General features: G+C 60.0%; 1 protein-coding gene and 1 non-coding gene across 2 annotated transcripts in view; both read right to left on the bottom strand.

The window, feature by feature from the left end:
- The window catches only part of LOC119090204 (ATP-binding cassette sub-family A member 2), a 43,854-nt gene extending 26,353 nt beyond the window's left edge, over window positions 1–17,501 (bottom strand). Inside the window, exons 1-16 of the mRNA XM_037212993.1 lie at window positions 17,469–17,501; window positions 15,187–15,304; window positions 14,721–14,841; window positions 14,228–14,315; window positions 13,317–13,462; window positions 12,110–12,199; window positions 10,932–11,085; window positions 10,223–10,395; window positions 9,701–9,919; window positions 9,222–9,412; window positions 8,544–8,697; window positions 7,749–7,953; window positions 7,336–7,443; window positions 6,721–6,898; window positions 6,148–6,360; window positions 5,303–5,499 (exon numbers count right to left, since the gene is read on the bottom strand). Coding sequence (XP_037068888.1) covers window positions 5,303–5,499; window positions 6,148–6,360; window positions 6,721–6,898; window positions 7,336–7,443; window positions 7,749–7,953; window positions 8,544–8,697; window positions 9,222–9,412; window positions 9,701–9,919; window positions 10,223–10,395; window positions 10,932–11,085; window positions 12,110–12,199; window positions 13,317–13,462; window positions 14,228–14,315; window positions 14,721–14,819 — 2,215 coding nt within the window. The 5' untranslated portion in view covers window positions 14,820–14,841; window positions 15,187–15,304; window positions 17,469–17,501. The remainder of the gene's footprint in view (window positions 1–5,302; window positions 5,500–6,147; window positions 6,361–6,720; window positions 6,899–7,335; window positions 7,444–7,748; window positions 7,954–8,543; window positions 8,698–9,221; window positions 9,413–9,700; window positions 9,920–10,222; window positions 10,396–10,931; window positions 11,086–12,109; window positions 12,200–13,316; window positions 13,463–14,227; window positions 14,316–14,720; window positions 14,842–15,186; window positions 15,305–17,468) is intronic.
- Window positions 2,406–2,478, bottom strand: TRNAR-CCU (transfer RNA arginine (anticodon CCU)). The gene has a single exon. It is a non-coding gene; the product is annotated as a tRNA-Arg (tRNA).
- Window positions 17,502–17,506: the final 5 nt, after the last annotated feature.

Genomic DNA, 17,506 nt, shown 5'->3' with positions numbered 1-17,506 from the left:
TCTCTCGCTCCTCTCTACTCAAGCATCTATCTATCTCTATCTGCTATCTGCTCATCTATCGACTCCTCTCTCGCTATATCTAGATAGAAGATCTAGATACATATAGCTCCATCTCTTACCGCTCCTTCGCATTCTAGCTCTTCTATCTTCTCTATCTCTATCCGTCTCGCTCTTCGCTTCTCATCTCTCTCTCTCTCTCTTCTATATCTCTCTGCTCTCTATATTCTCTCTCTCTCTCTCTCTCTTCTCCTCTCTCTCTCTCTCTCTCTCTCTCTCTCTCCTCTTCTCTCTCTCTCTCTCTCTCTTCTCTCTCTCTCTCTCTATCTCTCTCTCTCTCTCTCTCTCTCTCTCTCTCTCTCTCTCTCTCTCTCTCTCTCTCTCTCTCCCTGGCAGGGAGGAGACGGGCACCGCCGGGAGATCTGATCGGCCCAGGGCCTGCCCCTTCCCTGGCAGGGAGGGGACGGGCACCGCCGGGAGATCTGAACGGCCCAGGGCCTGCCCCTTCCCTGGCAGGGAGGGGACGGGCACCGCCGGCAGATCTGAACGGCTCAGGGCCTGCCCCTTCCCTGGCAGGGAGGGGACGGGCACCGCCGGCAGATCTGAACGGCTCAGGGCCTGCCCCTTCCCTGGCAGGGAGGGGACGGGCGCCGCCGGGAGATCTGAACGGCTCAGGGCCTGCCCCTTCCCTGGCAGGGAGGGGACGGGCACCGCCGGGAGATCTGAACGGCTCAGGGCCTGCCCCTTCCCTGGCAGGGAGAGGACGGGCACCGCCGGGAGATCTGATCGGCCCAGGGCCTGCCCCTTCCCTGGCAGGGAGGAGACGGGCACCGCCGGGAGATCTGAACGGCTCAGGGCCTGCCCCTTCCCTGGCAGGGAGGGGACGGGCACCGCCGGGAGATCTGAACGGCTCAGGGCCTGCCCCTTCCCTGGCAGGGAGAGGACGGGCACCGCCGGGAGATCTGAACGGCCCAGGGCCTGCCCCTTCCCTGGCAGGGAGGGGACGGGCGCCGCCGGGAGATCTGAACGGCTCAGGGCCTGCCCCTTCCCTGGCAGGGAGAGGACGGGCACCGCCGGGAGATCTGAACGGCTCAGGGCCTGCCCCTTCCCTGGCAGGGAGGGGACGGGCACCGCCGGGAGACTTGAACAGCTCAGGCGACGCAGCGCTAGCACAATGCGCCAGGGATCACAAACGCGCCCGGACATGTCATCAGCAGACTGGTATCCACACCGGGCAGTCGGGCCCGCTCCAGACTAACACGGTTTGCTGCAGTTGATGTGTACTCGACCCCTTTGACAATAACTGTGTGCTGACTGGCCGGCCCGGCCGGCCATCCAAACTCTCGACAGGTTCATTTTTGACCCACGACTCACGTTAACTGCCAAATCAGAAATCCGATTCAGTTTTGGCTGGTTGCCTTATGACTCGTGAGTTGTATGACTCATTCATGTATATATGCGTATATCATATTATATACATATATATATATATATATATATATCAACATTACGAGGGCTCAGCCTCGCCCCTCCCCCCTCCGAAAGTATATAAAGTGACGTCATTGATGCAGCCGCACTACCCAGTATTATCATTTGACGTAAATGTTTCTGAGGTTTCACCAGTGTTATTTTAACCACTGAGATCTAACCAACCAAGAGAGCTAGAAATACCAAATTCGATACTTGGGGGGATTCCAATACTATTCTATACTCTTACTATTCTAATACTGTTATGATACTGTTCGGAGAGACAGATTATCCCGTATTTAAACACGGTTGTGCCAAAATTTGATATTCCTACGTCATGACCTTCGGGTCAACTAAGGTAAAAAAATGTTAAATTCCGGACTGGTGTCCAAAATGTCCCGACCTCCTCATGCAACCCCATCCAACATGCGAGCGTCAAGGATTACGTTAGGCGGTATGTTCATGGAGACAAAATATTGACCCCGGTAATTTTAGGTCAGTGCCCCACTCTGGCCTGTGAGTTATTCATGGAAGATGTCTATTGCGGGTCCTTTTATTAACGAATTCGAAGCGAGCCCGGAAACTACCCAATACAGCAGGCGTCGATTCAAAAACCAGCTTTGTTTAGGTCTCGGTTTGACCTCCATACCTGAATTCAGGTCATTGGAATTTATTGCAATCATAAATCATATTGTTGCGTTGCTTAATAACCTATCTCAGAGATCTGTGACTTCGTCTTCACTCTGCTGCCGCATCAGACTGAAAGAATGAGAAACTGCCTCCGCTGAAAGGTCAGCAATTTAAAAAAACAGCGATCCCCTATACCAAAATCCAGCTTTCCAATTTAAAGCATATATTCAATGGCGCAAGCCGCAAGCAAAACCCAAAAAGCCGTGTGATAAATAAAGAAGGGCACAAAACAAGCACAGGGGTGGAAAACGTACCCACGGCGGGACTCGAACCCGCAATCTTCGGTTTAGGAGACCGACGCCTTATCCATTAGGCCACGCGGGCTACATGCCGGGGCAGTCGAAAATGCTGGACAGAATGTTGTAATGAGGATTCCTTCGCCATCTGACATCTGACGCCTTTTGGTTCATGACACTTAACAGCGGTTGGCTCACAGACATCAGTCGTGATGTTGCGCGCATAGAATGAAACTAGTATCATGTTGCCTCAGCCGGATAGTTCAGAAGCATTTGACGACACAACCGCTTTTTGGTACGCTCGGCTAGCAGAAGATTTTCCAACAAAATAATTCTTGACATTATTCCCTTCAATGCCTTTCGGCTTGTCTAATATACAAACTCCATTTTTCAACTAAATGATGCCTAACATATTCCCCTTCAATGCATTTCGGCCTGTCTAAAATACGAACTCCGTGCTGTCATCATCTCGTTCCCGCCACCCTCTGTCGCCTGCACCTATTCCAGCCGTGGTGGCGCGGTTGGGGCGGGACGGTCGTGCCGCTGCTGTACCGCGGTCATGCCGGTTGCTCGAGCATCATTGTGGGCTTAAGATAGGCGACTGGTGCAGACTATCTTACCTGCAACCTGCGGCCAGCGGTTGTTGAGCAGGCCTGAGCAGTGGCCAACGGCTTGTTGGCTCATTTCTGATAGTAACACCGATAATTAATATTTATTTTTTACTTTCATGAAATCCGCGATGAACTGGCGCAAACTCGAAACTTAGAGCCTTCCTCCGAAGTCCGTACGCTCGATTCGTGCGAATACAAAGTGTGGCAAAGGCTAGAACACCTGCCGCCAGCGAGAACACGCGCCCTCACTCCACCACCCTGTCGACGGGTTGCCCACACGTGCGCCACACGCCTCAGGCGCCCACCCTTGGGCGAGAACGGCAATGCCCCAAACCACGCGCTCGTCCGATCGCGCCCACCACCGCGCCCACCCAAGACCCCGCGGGCCGGCTCGGCCGAGCCGAGGACCAACACACGGCGCGGTGGGCAGCGACCGCACCACCCGTCACTGCTGCTCAGAGGCCGGCACGGACCGTGCTCCGACGTAAGTTACACGTCTGGCTCCAAAGGTGCACTGCCAGGGGTCTTTTGCCGATGCATAGACGCTTTATCACGGGCGTATATCAAGTTACAAAGGCCAACAAATAACTTGCGTGAACGTTTTTGTCCGCGCAAGTCATGAATAACAGGTGCCTGGGAGCATTGCTACTACGGCGTGGCTATATCGAGGTCGATGAGGCGTAGAGCAGACTTACTACACAGGTAATATTTAAAAAGGGGCGACATCTCTACGAGCGCCGACCGCATGCCAGGTTTCGACTAAAGGCACGTCAAACGCCGTCATACCCACTCCAAGCCTCGTGTGCGACGTGTTAAAATGGCCTCAATCCGCGACAGCTAAGCCCGCGAGCTACAGCTGCGTGGCATCCAGCCTTCATCGTGCTACCACGGCACGCACGCGAAATATCAAGAGCAGTCTCTTCCCAATTTTGATTGCCAGCCTTCCTCGAAAGCCTATGAGTACGGCACTATCGACATTGTCATGTACGACAAGGTCTGTAGGACATTCACCACGGTGCACACCGCCGTCCGTCGCCGGCCCACCACAGCCTCCGATCGGCCGGGTTCCCGCCGTCACGTGCAGCCCTCCCCCTCCCGAACCATGCCCGCGACAGGACAGGTCACCGGCGGCTGGTCGGTCAGATCGCCACAGTCACCATGCGCTTCCCATTTGGACGGAAGCGGGCTGCCCATGTGGGCCCGACGGGGTTACTACACGTCAGTGCAGGCTGGAGGCGGCTGAGTGTGATACTCACTGGACTGACTGCTGCTGTTATTCGTATCATCCTTAACCCGCTGCTTTAGAATGCATCCGACGGGGCGGGGATGCTAGCTTGCTGTATATGCAGTGTGCACACGAAGCTCTGTGCGCGAGCACAGCCATTTTCAGTAGCTTCTGAACTCGCAGCATACGTGCCGCAGCTCCAGCCCACCGGCCAGCCATCAGCAGCGACCTCGCCGCGGACGTGGCTTCCGTCCCAGAACGACGGCGGTGAAAGTCATGCCATTTAGCAGCGCCCGTCCAATGCACTAACGCCAAGTGGAAGGTCAAGCGCACAGAGCGACAGCCCGCCTGTCGGAACCAGGCGGCGCGCGGCGCGACAGCTGAGGTCGCGGCTGGCTCGGGCCAGCGCCGACAGCTCCCACGCACGCCAGTACAAAGCCGAGCGAGAGGTGACGAGCAAACAGGCCAGGTCAAAGGTGTTCGACCCCGCCAGGTACCTCACAAACTGGAGACCAGCTGGCTGCTGCATGTGTCAAAGGCGTCGCACGTCGGGTCGCGCCTTCGCAGCGGCCTGAAACCCGTCTTCACGGCGGGACCGTGACGCACACGACTCCTCCCGATCACCGGCTCGCCAACAGAGCTCAAAAGCGCACGCGTGCTCCCAGACGGCCGGCGCGACACTGACATGAAACGCCTGCTCACCTGCCGTCCCTAATTGGAAACGTTCCTGATACCGTTCAAACATCTGAATCAGTTGATGACTGCTGTACAGCAGAATGAATTAAATGTCATCCGACATTTGATTGGAGTCTGTCGAGTCCGTTTAACAGAGTCCATGCATAACCGAAATGGTAGATTCAGCCAACCTCCCAGGGGCGAAAAGATGATCGGGATCCCGATCCTGACCAAGCCCACCGTCATCGCCATCGCCATCGCCATCGCCATCGAGATGTGCCAGCACACAGAAGCGTGCTGGGACGCGTATAAAAGGTGGCCCCATATCTGCAGATAGATACGCAGACGCATCCGGAGAGTACACGGCCCGCATCACACCGCGCGGGAGGGGCGCGGCTCACCTGGCTTGTACTTGGCGATCAAACTCCAGATGGCGCGCCGCGAGTGCGGGTCGACGCCGGCCGTCGGCTCGTCCAGCACGATGCATCTGCTGCCACCTAGGAAGGCGATCGCCACCGAGAGCTTGCGGCGCTGGCCACCGGAGAGCAGGCGCACGTCGCAGTCTCGCTTCGGCAGCAGGTTCACGTCGGCCAGGACGCTGAGAACGGCGCCAACGCAGTCACCACCTTTTTCACAGCTCTGTCAGCGAACGCGACGCCACGCCAAGATAGCAGAGCCGATGTAGGGGGGATTCCCTCACATTGTCATCCGATGGGCGCAGCCGGGGATTTCAGACTGGCGTCTACTTTCAGACATTTTTGTCAAAGACACATGAACACAACATCACCAACCAGCGGTGTCCTTGCCGCTGTGATCCCATCAGGTCTGCCTCGCTGCCAGTCCAGAGGACCTCGCAGCGGGGCCCAGCAGCAGCACACCCCTCACGGACCCACAGTCGGCACCGCCACGCCCCCGCCGGCCACCGCTCCCGGACCCACAGCCGGGCCCGGCCCGCCCCCGCCGGCCACCGCTCCCGGACCCACAGCCGGGCCCGGCCCGCCCCCGCCGGCCACCCCTCACGGACCCACAGCCGGGCCCGGCCCGCCGCCGCCGGCCACCGCTCCCGGACCCACAGCCGGGCCCGGCCTGCCCCCGCCGGTCATCGCCCCCGGACAAACAGCCGGGCCCGGCCCGCCCCGCCGGTCACCGCTCCCGGACCCACAGCCGGGCCCGGCCTGCCCCCGCCGGTCATCGCTCCCGGACCCACAGCCGGGCCGGGCCTGCCCACCGGCCGGCCGCCGCTCACCTGAAGGCCTGCAGGAGCGCCTCTCGGTGGCCGGCGCCGCGCATGCGGCCGTAGAACCAGACGTGCTCGGCCGGCGTCAGGCCGTCGAACAGCACGTCCTGCTGCGGGCAGAAGCCGAGCGAGCGGCGCGCGGCCGCCAGCCGGCGACGCGTGTCGCAGCCGTACACGGAGACGGAGCCGGAGCAGGCGGGCAGCAGGCCCGACAGGATCGAGCTGGGGCAGAGGGGACAGAGTGGAGCGCACCGAGATGGAGTGGGATCAGATGGTTAACGCGAATATTCTCCATAATCAGAGCCCGGAGTGTTGTATTCCTGCCACAGCCTGCCAGCATCACAGCTTTAGCCACACTCACCACACACCACTACCACCTTCCACCAGTCCACCACCTTCACTAATCAGTCGACCAACCGTATAGTAATCAACCGAACCCACTCCAAACCTAAACTCTCCCCATGTTTGGTCAGCGCTCCCCAGCTCAAGGATTCCCAGCGCCTCTGACTAGGCGCCAGTCTTGACCTTCACCAGCGGCGACGGCCCGGTGCCGCCCCCGCCCCCGCCCCCAGGCTCACTCACAGCGTGGTGGTCTTGCCGGCGCCGTTGTGACCGAGCAGGGCCGTAACCTGACCCTCATACAGGCGCAGACTGAGCCGGTCCACGGCCGGCCGCCGCTGGCCAGGGAACCGCTTGGTGAGGGCGCACAGCTCCACAGCCAGCGGCAGCTTCGTCGGCTCCGGCTCGTTCAGCAGACCGCCTGCCGACGCCAGAGAGGCGGGTCAGTGGGGCGGCGTCGCGGGGTCCGGTGGTGCCGACGTCACGCCGACGCCGTCGCCGTCACGGGCGTCACACGACGAGGTCAGGCCGGTCGTGACGGCGTCTCGATCCGTTCCGGCAGCTCGCCGGTGCTCACGCTATTTGAAGGGGGGGGGGGGGGGGAAGACCACGTGCTGGAGGTAGCGAGGCTCAAAGCCCCGATCTCCTCGTTACCGACATCATCAATCACAGAACAGCGCGTGTCGTGCCGCGATCCCGTGGTACCACACCAGCAACCAACAGTCAATAGTCTACCAGATGATCACGCAACTCGGCACACAGCTCAGCGCCGCCCCCGACAGAGAGCCGCCGCGCGCTCCCCACACGTGCCGTGTTCCCGGGGGCCGTCAAGTGCGCACGACCGTTCACAGGACGTACCGTCGGCGTCGGCGGTGTCCCACTCGCCGCTGCCAGGCTTGGTCGGTGTCGGCCGCCAGTAGCCAGGCGAGAGGAGGAAGTACCAGGGCTGTGGCACGCCCACGTCACCTGGTGACGGGCATCGGAGGTCCGGTCAGGTCCGGGACACCGGACACGCCGGCCGCCGGCGAGTGGTGCCAAGCGGGCGCGACGGGGGCTGAGGCACGCCGCCGTCGGAAGCAGCACGTGATATCACGAGTCCAGGGTACCAGCAGGGCCCCTTGGAACACACAAACCACCCCCAGGACAGCAACATATTGTCGACCAGGAAATCAGATTAATTCCTAGGAACTGACTACCAGCCCACGCTGAAACGGCATGCTGAGTTGTGGGCAGAACGCTTAGGAAGCCTCATGCCAGACTGCAGCTCCCACCTGGGAAAACGTTCTCGATGTACCAGACGAGGACGGCGTACAGCAGTGGGTCCAGCAGCATGATGAGCATGGTGATGGCCATGTTGAAGCTGTCGTTCTCCACCGGCGAGACGGTCCACGAACTCCAGTCCACGCCCGTGCCCTGCTGCTCGTAGAACCCGATGTACTTGAAGGCCAGGTTGAACGCAGATGGCGACATCAGACACTGAAAATGGAAGCACACAATGACGGCGCTGGAGCGGCCAACGACAAGCGACACAAACGAGCAGCAGCGAACCTTACAGAATAACACGAGGAGGACCGAAACAAGAGAGCAAGAGGACGACCTCCTGCGGCGCGGCGGCGGCAAGGCCCCATCCAAAGGCGGCGACACCCACGCAGACATGTAACAGCGAACACTGCCATGAAGGCACAGCACGAGCCGAGGGCGGCACCCCCTCCCCACGGCCCAGTGGACTCCGTCGCACTGCACCGTACACCCGCTCGACGCGCTCCAGCGAACACTGCCATGGAGCCACAGCACAAGCCGAGGGCGGTACCCCCTCTCCACAGCCCAGTGGACTCCGTCGCACTGCACCGTACACCTGCTCGACGCGCTCCAGCGAACACTGCCATGGAGCCACAGCACAAGCCGAGGGCGGTACCCCCTCTCCACAGCCCAGTGGACTCCGTCGCACTGCACCGTACACCTGCTCGCCACGCTCCAGCCCGCTACCGTCGAGGTCCGTGCTTACGCCCAGCCGGTGTCGACACAGCGACCCCCCTCGGCACCCGCCACCCTCCACGAGCTCTCACCGTCAGCACTTTGACGGGCGATGAGACTGGCAGCATGGCCGTGTTCTCCACCACCGACACGTACACGTACGGCACATACGTCAGGAAGTAGAGAATCACCGATGATGAGGCTGCCGTGCGCGCCCGGCCCATGGAGAGCGCGCTCAGCAGGTGCCTGCCGACGGCGGCAAGGTCGTTATGTGACATCCGGCCGTGAGGCGCGACGACTGACGTTCGGGTCACATGAGGTCACCAGGATCAGGTCATCTGAGGTCGATGGACTGAGATCGCATTCTCAACTCCCAAGCACAGTCAGGACAGATCGAAAAATGCGGTAATGCGATCACAGACATGAACTGTGGGAATGGTAGCACTACCTGAATAAGACCCACGCGAGTGGCACTCATCACTACACACCCTGGTCCAAGCACGTGTCTGATTCAGATCAGGCTGATGCTGTACGACCCGTCCATTGCCCTAGTATAACCCATCCATTACCCTGGTGCGACCCATCTATTACTTTGGTATGACCCATTCGCCTTAAAAATCTAACGGGACCAGACAAAACACCGGCAACAATTTAGTGGTGCCAAACACTGGATCTAGTGTTTAGCGCCGCTGGATTATTGCAGTGACGTCCTACAGAGCCCAAACATGGCCGCTGAGACTGACGCCCGCCCACGGTGTTTCTTTGCTCACGCCAGCGCGGTGTTGTCGATGACGAACAGCAGCAGCAGGCAGAGCACGAGTGAGACCGAACTGTAGCGGAGGATGCCGCCGTAGCAGAGCACCAGCGCGGCCGCCACCGCCGACGGCGTGGTCAGCAGCAGCGAGGTCAGCACCCACGAGGCTCGGATGGCCGGCAGGCTGACGCCCAGGGTCAGCATCACCTGACCGGGGTCAACGTCAGGTCGGAGCTCAGCAGAGGCCAGCACGGCGGACTATCGTCCGTCAGAGCAAGCGTCGCGTAGAATGTGTGCAGTTTCATAAAGCGGGGTGGATCAAACTCTAGCTTATGTCGGCCCGGTTGCGCAGAAAGCAAATACACAACTAGGTCAAGGTGAAAGGGAGCAGATAACAACTAGCTCACACAACGTCCACGTGCATCAAATGCCCATCCGCAGCTGGTGGACCATGCCTTCTCCAGCAGCCGGCGGCGGCGACGGCGGCCGACTGACCTCTCGCAGCCGATCGTCACGCTCCTGCACCAGCTGCTGCACCTGCAGCGCCACGCCGCACACCCAGCCGAGAGTCAAGCACAGCGGCACCACCGTCTCCAGGTCGAAGAGGAACCGGTCCTGCACGTAGCACGGGTAGGGCATCTCGTGGATGGCACTGGCCGGCTCCAGCACCGTCCGGCCGGCGTGCAGCGCCGCCACCGCCCGCTCCACCAGGTCCTGCCGGACGGACGGCGCAGGTGCCGCTCAGTTCGCGCAGAGCGGCGGCAACGGCGGACCTAGGGCAGGCCAGCGTCGCGCCCACCCAGCTGAGCCGAGTCGTGTTGGCCCGAGGGTCGCCACGGCAGCCCGGCGCCGGCGCGCGGGCCACCGCTGACGCAGGCGCCATGAGACGGACGTTCAGGCGGCACGCGGCCGTCAAACACGGGGTACACGGAGAGGGGGGGGGGGGGCCGCCACCAGACCGGCGGCCCCGAGGAGCCAACTCCGTCGGTCCTGCGGAGCCACCTCCGTCAGCCGCACCTGGAGCCAGGAGAAGCCGAACTCATAGTAGTTGTAGTCCCAGTTGCGCGGGCCCGGCAGCCAGGCCCGGTCGCGCACCAACACCGTGTTGGCCACCAACGTCGCGTTCTGGCGAATCTTGTAGATCAGGTGGTTCGGCAGGCGGCCGTCAGATGGCAGGTCCAGCGCCAGCACTGTCGGCGGCAGCGGCGGCGGGGCGTCACTCGGTGCACCGGGGCTAGAGTTGTCAGCTGCTGCGTGGTTTGTAACGGCGACCCGACCAGTCGCGCCTGCCGCCTCAGAGCGGCGGCTGTCTCTATCGCTATCTCTCTTTCTCGATCGCTATCTATCTCCTGGCAAACACAAACTCGTCGGAATGTGAGACGCAGCCACGCTGGAGCCTACTATCATCAGTCGCGATGCCAACAACGCGTGATTCGACCGGCCCATGGATCCAGACGGGCCGTTCTAAGACGATTCCCTGACAAGCAAGCTGTCACTTCGATGGCGAGCCAGCAAGTGCATCCCGGGAGGACCTACCATCTAAGCCAACTCATTGAACCTGCGGCCGCAGTGAGCAAGACTTTGCCACACAATACTTTTTACAACTACCACGTGAGATACACTACGATTATAGTCCACTGGTGACTGACAGCCGGCTGCTCCAGCACCGAAAGATGAAAACCCTGCGACGACATAGACGGGCGGTTGTTCACGGGGCGGCACTTACCGGCCAGCACCGAGACGTTGTCGGCGGCGGCGCCGTCCAGGAAGTAGTCGACGGCCGCTGCCTCCGTGGGGTACGGCCGGAACAGGTCCAGCTGGGCGCCGGCCATCAGCTCGAGCCAGGCGCAGGAGACCAGCGTCACCTGCCAGCCTGGGACCTGGCGGCAGGGAGAGGCATGGGGTCAGTATCACTTGCCAGCCCGAGATCTGGCGGTGACGGGAGAGGTGTGGGATCGGTGACACCTGCCAGCCTGGGACCTGACAGCAAGGAGAGGTATGGGATCAGTGACACCTGCCAGCCCGGGACCTGCCGGCAGGGAGATGTACGGGATCAGTATCACCTGCCAGCCCAGACCTGACAGCAGAGAGTGGTATGAGATCAGTATCACTTGCCAGCCTGAGATCTGGCGGTGACGGGAAAGGTATGGGATCAGTGACACCTGCCAGCCCGAGATCTAGCGGTGACGGGAGAGGTATGGGATCAGTGACACCTGCCAGCCCGAGATCTGGCGGTGACGGGAGAGGTATGGAATCATTGACGCCTGCCAGCCCGAGACCTGACGGTGATGGGAGATCATTATCACCTGCTATCCCCAGACCTGGCGCGATATGAGGGTCCGGATCCGCTGCCAGCGCAGGATATGGCGGGGAACAGAGAGCCAGTGCCATATGCGCTCCACCGGTATCCAGCAAGGATGGGCGGAAACACCTCTGCGGAGTATCTGCCTGTGAAAGCCCATTACGAGGATATGCTACAGGAATCAACTTTGCGACAGCAAACATACTACGTCGAAGCCAGCCGTTTTGAAGCAAAGGCAAACGCGGCCGGACGCGCTATCGCATGGCAAACAGGCGGCATATTGCACCTCCGCCGGTGGGGGTCATGTCAAGAGGGGACCGCGTGGCGTGGAAGGCGCGGCTCCAGCCTCGCCGACTCTCACTGAAATCAACACAACGCTGTTATCACTTCTGTATTCCAGTCTGTCCCTTCCGGTGACCCGGCCACACCGACGTTGTCAGCATCCTCCACCCTGGGTGGCATGCGTATGTCCAGGTGGTGGCGCACTGGGTTTGCGCGTGTTCAGCGCCCCGGGCGGCCGTGAAGCAGCTCCTGTATTGTTTGCGGTCGCACGAAACTCAGCCAGACTGAGCACTGAACATGAGGTCGGACTGAGCACCCACCGGCAGCGTGTCCGGCAGCGGTTGGGGCAGGCTCAGGATCTGCCGGGCCAGCTTCGTCAGCCCGTCCAGGTACTCCACCGTCTCGTTCACCTGCGGCGAACACCACCATAGTAAGACCATAACGCCGCGGCAAATTGTGTCTTGTGCCAACATGCCATCGCGATTGGTCTCTCGACTTCCTGGCCCCATTGTCCATACACTAAGACGTCACAAGGCGGTCATGTCTTGTCACCAACTATACGCTAACCTGGAAGACAGCAGCCGAGTCGACAGTGCTCCATACGCCCGTGAAACCTCATCACACCGTTCGCAGACACCTACAGAGGGTTCTCTGAAGTCGTAACCTTAAACTGACCGGGCACAGCAGAACACTACCAAACAAAACCCAAGCTACGTCACGCGAAAATAGCCGCAGAGCATTTTAAGCAATATACTCGTGACACAAAAGCGTGTCATTTTGTGCAGTTCAAATTCATACCATATTCAGGTGGTACTGACGGTCACTAGAGCCCACATCTTATCCGTCAACATCGCATCACACATCTGCAGGCGCACATTTCTGTCTGGCCACAGGCACAGCACAGACGGTCGTACGCGCATCGGCTGCCATCGGCTGAACTTTGCACGCCCGACGGGTTCAACGCTCGCGCCAATCCCCGGCATCAACCGCCGCCCTTCCGACACCGGCGTCGATCGCAGCGTGACCACCCTAGCTGGAGTCCCGGGGTCCCACATCGGCCCGAGTCCAGTCCGCTAATCTGGCGGCAGCCGTGAGTCCATTGTGTCGACGCTTGGATTTCGCAACTTAGCGGTCGTCTCTCCCGCGCATCAGTCTGGAGGCTCCGACTCCAGGCCGAGCCCCTCTGGTTTCGTGCCCTGGTGGCGCTCCTGGTCGCAGCGTGCACCCAAATATGTTAGTTTGCAAAGTTCCTAGGCCTTCAAACCGCCTAAGTGCTTTCGAATTCCCTGGCCGATCAGTGCTATCAAGGACTTTGTCAACTACCCGCATAGTTTGCGAAATAAACGATCTCTGTGTGCTCGACCTCGATCTCGGTGTGCTCAACATCGATCTCTGTGCGCTCGATCTCGATCTCGATCTCATCCTTCAACTTTTCCCCGTCTCCCATCAAGGTCAATTTTGTAACGACTCTGTGCGTGTGGACTCACACACGTCACGCTGTCACGGCGACGACGTGCCGGTGGTTACCTTGGCGACGATCCGCCACGCCTGGGTGGTGTTGGGCGAGAACAGCACGCGAGGGTTTCGAGACAGCATGTGGAACAGGATCGCTAGCCGTCCTTTGTGACTGTCGTCCAAGCCGAGGTACTCCACGAAATCCGCCGTAGTGTTCACTGAAACAAGTAACATGTTAGCGGCCAAAGGGGGAAAAAACGCGGTGATGAAAACGATGGAACGTAGGGCCTTGGCGTCGCCATCCAAACCAGATCTAAGATTTATGCGGTGGCAGTGAAGCCTCTGCTGGAAAACACCACGAGACAGAGATCTTTGCATGACTCCACAGTTCGCAGCGCCCTCAGCGCTATCCAGAAAAGACGGAGCAAGAGAGGAGTGGTGAGCCACAATCCGTGAGAGCGGGAGGCGTGGATCAGGGTGGCGCCATTTTTACGCACTAACTCTTCGGGCCAGGGCAGACACGTTCCGCTGGGAGCGAGTTCGAGTTCCATGCTGGGGAGCACCACACCGGGGCAGGCTAATAGCACGCTTAAAGATTCCAGTGAGATGTCATCAGGGCCCATAGGTCACCAGGGTCCGCCGATGGAGACGACAGGATCTACTGCATGCGGACCATCGCACCGGAAACAATTGCGCCAGGAGCCGTATTGCCGTACACTGGGATCACACGCTCAGATATCGCCAGACAGGACAGGCCGGAAGGCAAGAGCATCACTACGTACTCGGGGCGGGCGGGGGATGGGGGGGGGGGGGGGGGGCAAATGGAAACAACGCTTAGTTCTCTGGGGCAGCCTGTCCACACACCACCATGTCGTCTAAGGCGTAAAGTAGACACCACTAAGTGCTCGGAGCGGCAGGTGAAGACACCACTATTGAAGCGATAGAGCAGAACGGCACTTGGCGCCCGAGTCCCCGGTACGTACTCTGCGGCGGCAGGTCGGGCGTCTGCCCGCAGACCAGCTCCTGAACGGCCACCCAGAGCAGAATGGCGCTGGCTGCCTGCGTCCGGTTCTGAAACACAACACACGGCCAGGTCGTCAGAGCAGCAGGTGGGCAGCGAGCTGCCATACTGCCCAACACAGTCTGAAGCACACCACACGGCCAGGTCGTCAGAGTAGCAGGTGGACAGCCGGCTGCCATACTGCCCGACAGACAGTCTGAGGCACAACACACGGCCGGACCGCCAGGGCAACGGGTGGGCAGCCAGCTGCCATACTGCCCGGTGGGCGGCCGGTCACGAGCTACGTAACGGAAGGAAGCCCGGGAACAGGTACCATCTATGACGACAAGCAAAAGGCATGCATGGTCTAGGGCCTCACAACAGATCACAGCAGCGTTGCACGCGCCAGCAGACGTTGGAAAACGGCAATCTTTGCCGACACAGGCGACCGAACCCCGGCGATTTTTAGCTCTCACCTGTCTGGGTCCGAGTGCGTCGTCGCAGACGTCTGCCGGAGGGGAGGCCGGTGCCCCGGCCGGCCCCGTCGGCGGCCACCGGCCGGCCGCATCCTCCATAAACTCGAGCACGGCCCGTGTGCTGCCGACACGACCCAGGCCTCAGAACGGATAAGGCGCGCATCCACCCGGTCTGCCGCGGCCACAGCTTGAAGCACGCGACGATCGGCGCCTTACGCGCCGCTCCGTCATTACGCGATCAGGTCACCATTACCGGCAACAGGCGCCCCAATCACGCCATTGACATCACGCTCATTCCGAACTGATCCAGACTGCGTCACGCTGCAACATTCTCGGCAAGGGTGCATGTACTCGGACGTCGGCCAGGAATGGTGCTGAGCATAGCATAGAGAGCACGCAGGAACAAACTCAGTGTGTGCGCTCCACCGACATGTGCGCTGGCAACCATTCACGGCGTGATTCTTACGATGAATTAGGGTATGTGTTGAAGCCGAATCCATCTGGCTGTCCTCCAGTGGTGCAGAAGAGAGATTCTAATACGGGTATCAGACCAGCAGAGGGCAGGGCACGCGCCACGTAGCTAGCTGTAAAGATTTAAAAGACTTATGACGGTTATCCAAGCCCACGCGAAATGCAAGTGACATCAGTAATGCATCCTGAATGCATTGCATGTGACTTATTCACAGCTCATTGCAATGATGTTTGCAACACTATGATAACAATCGCATGTGAATAATTCATAGTAAATTACATTATTCCTTTCAACACCGTGGACGGCAAAGCCTTTCTGACCTGGCTGGCAAAAGAAACCTCACTGTTACTAACTCCATCATTTTGACAAACCACCACACAGGCACATGAAGCGTTACCTTTCGTCTGGACAGCGTATCCGTGACTCCTGCGGGTGTCGGACTGTCGCACTATGGCGTGTCGCGTACCGGGCCGTCGCACTGTGTCGTGTCGCATGTCGAACTGTCGCACTGCGTCGTGTCGCGTATGGGAATGTCGCACTGTGTGGTGTCGCGTATTGGACTTGACGCTGCCTAGGGCGCGGCGGCGGGCACGGTCATCGACCGCCGCGCACCGCGGCACCTCACCCAGCTCGCGTATCTCACTGTCGCTACTCTCACCACGGCGTTCGCAAGATAATTCAGCGGCAAACGCGAGCGTTGGAACACCGGTGCCGCCGTGTTTCACGTCATAAAGCGAGTTCTATGGTCCGTTTCCGTTTAAAGGTACGTTTCCAGCTTGCATAAAAAACAATGCCCATCGACTGATGCCAGGCATGTCGAAAACGTCATAAGCTTGAATAAAGCTCCGAAAAACACTTGATGTCTCATGTCTGATGTCTCATGAAGCATGACGCGGGGCTGCGGGGCTAGCCTGAACAAGGAGAGTAGAGTGTAATTGGAGTCGGCAGACCCTAGCGTTGTCAACTGGTCAAACAAACTGGCGCAATCTCCAGCCCGTCGGGGAGCTCAACGCTGCACCGTTTAAAACCAGGTCTGCACAAGACACTGCGAGTACAGAAACAACTCGAAGGCCTACAAAGTCAGCAGAAGCAGCTGCAGCATGTGAAGTTATCGGCCCCCACTGTCGAGTCCGCGCTGGTGTCGAGCTGTCCGTGGATGACGCGTGAGCGGCCGTGGCTCGGCCCGCCCCGCCCCGGCGCTTGACCCCGGCCACTCGACCCGCGCCTGGTGCAGTCCTGACCGGAGCGCCACCTACTCCCGCCACCCGCCGTCTGTGCCCCACAATGCACGCCACGCTGGGCGCCACGGCTTGTTGTGGGCTTTAAACCGCGACAAAATGAGCCGGGTCGAAAGCCTTGCATTCATTTCAGTACACATCTACCTGATGACTAGATGCTAGCGCAGCGACCAGGCCGCCACCGCTCTTACTGCTCCATTGGAATCGGGAGCTGCATTTCAGGCGGCATCGCATCACCACAGAACCGATACGTCAGCGCGGCGCTGGACACGGTGAGCCGGCGCCCCGGCACGACGCGAGCCCGCCCCAGGAGCGGTGTTTCGGCGTGCGTACCCCGCTGTCGCTGCGGTGCTGCGCCACCGTTGTCAGAGCTCGCGTCTTCATGCGGAGGAACCCCACCGCCCCGGGTCCGTGCCTCCGCCTGGCCCTGCGCGCCTCTCAGTGGGTGGTTGCCGCAGTGCCTGACGTGGCTGGCCGGACCGGAGCCGGGCGCTGGGCGACCCCACGGCTCCGCGCTTCACTGGCGATTGAACGTCTCCGGTTTCGAGCGCGCTCACTGGATCTACGGTTGCTTGACTTACCTGTAACGCCACTGCCGATCATCCCTGCCCCGGCAAATAGGTGAGCAAATGCGGATCACGCCGTTGTTTACGTGGCAATGCCTGGGAGCGGCCAGCGTACCTTCACGGTCGTGTGTGTTGGGCAAATGGCCAGCTCTGGACCGCGCGCGGACGGCGAGATCGACGAGGATCCTTTTAACCACACAGCTTACCCAAGTGTTCAATCTAGTCCAGTCTAACTACACTCAAACGAGCCATTGCTGCACTCTACAGTTCCTTGGGCTGACCTACATAATTATTTTTGCTCGTGTTCGGGTTTACGCACGTTCTTCACAGCCTTGCATGACCCTATGACGCCAAAGGTTGTCACCCCAGTGGACAGCGTTTGGCCACGGAGAGCGGGACCCTGGCGTCAGTGCACCCACAAGCCTCCCCCCCCCCCCCCCCCCCCCATGTCCAGCCGGTCGCCCCTACTCACTCTCCGGCAGTGGTTGCGGCGGCTGCCGGTGCCGCACC

The sequence above is a fragment of the Pollicipes pollicipes genome, unplaced genomic scaffold, assembly GCF_011947565.3.
Source record: "Pollicipes pollicipes isolate AB1234 unplaced genomic scaffold, Ppol_2.1 Scaffold_3087;HRSCAF=3621_pilon_pilon_pilon, whole genome shotgun sequence".
Taxonomy (NCBI): domain Eukaryota; kingdom Metazoa; phylum Arthropoda; class Thecostraca; order Pollicipedomorpha; family Pollicipedidae; genus Pollicipes; species Pollicipes pollicipes.
Note: the sequence above shows the minus strand (reverse complement) of the source record. Positions and strands in the feature narration are given on the sequence as shown.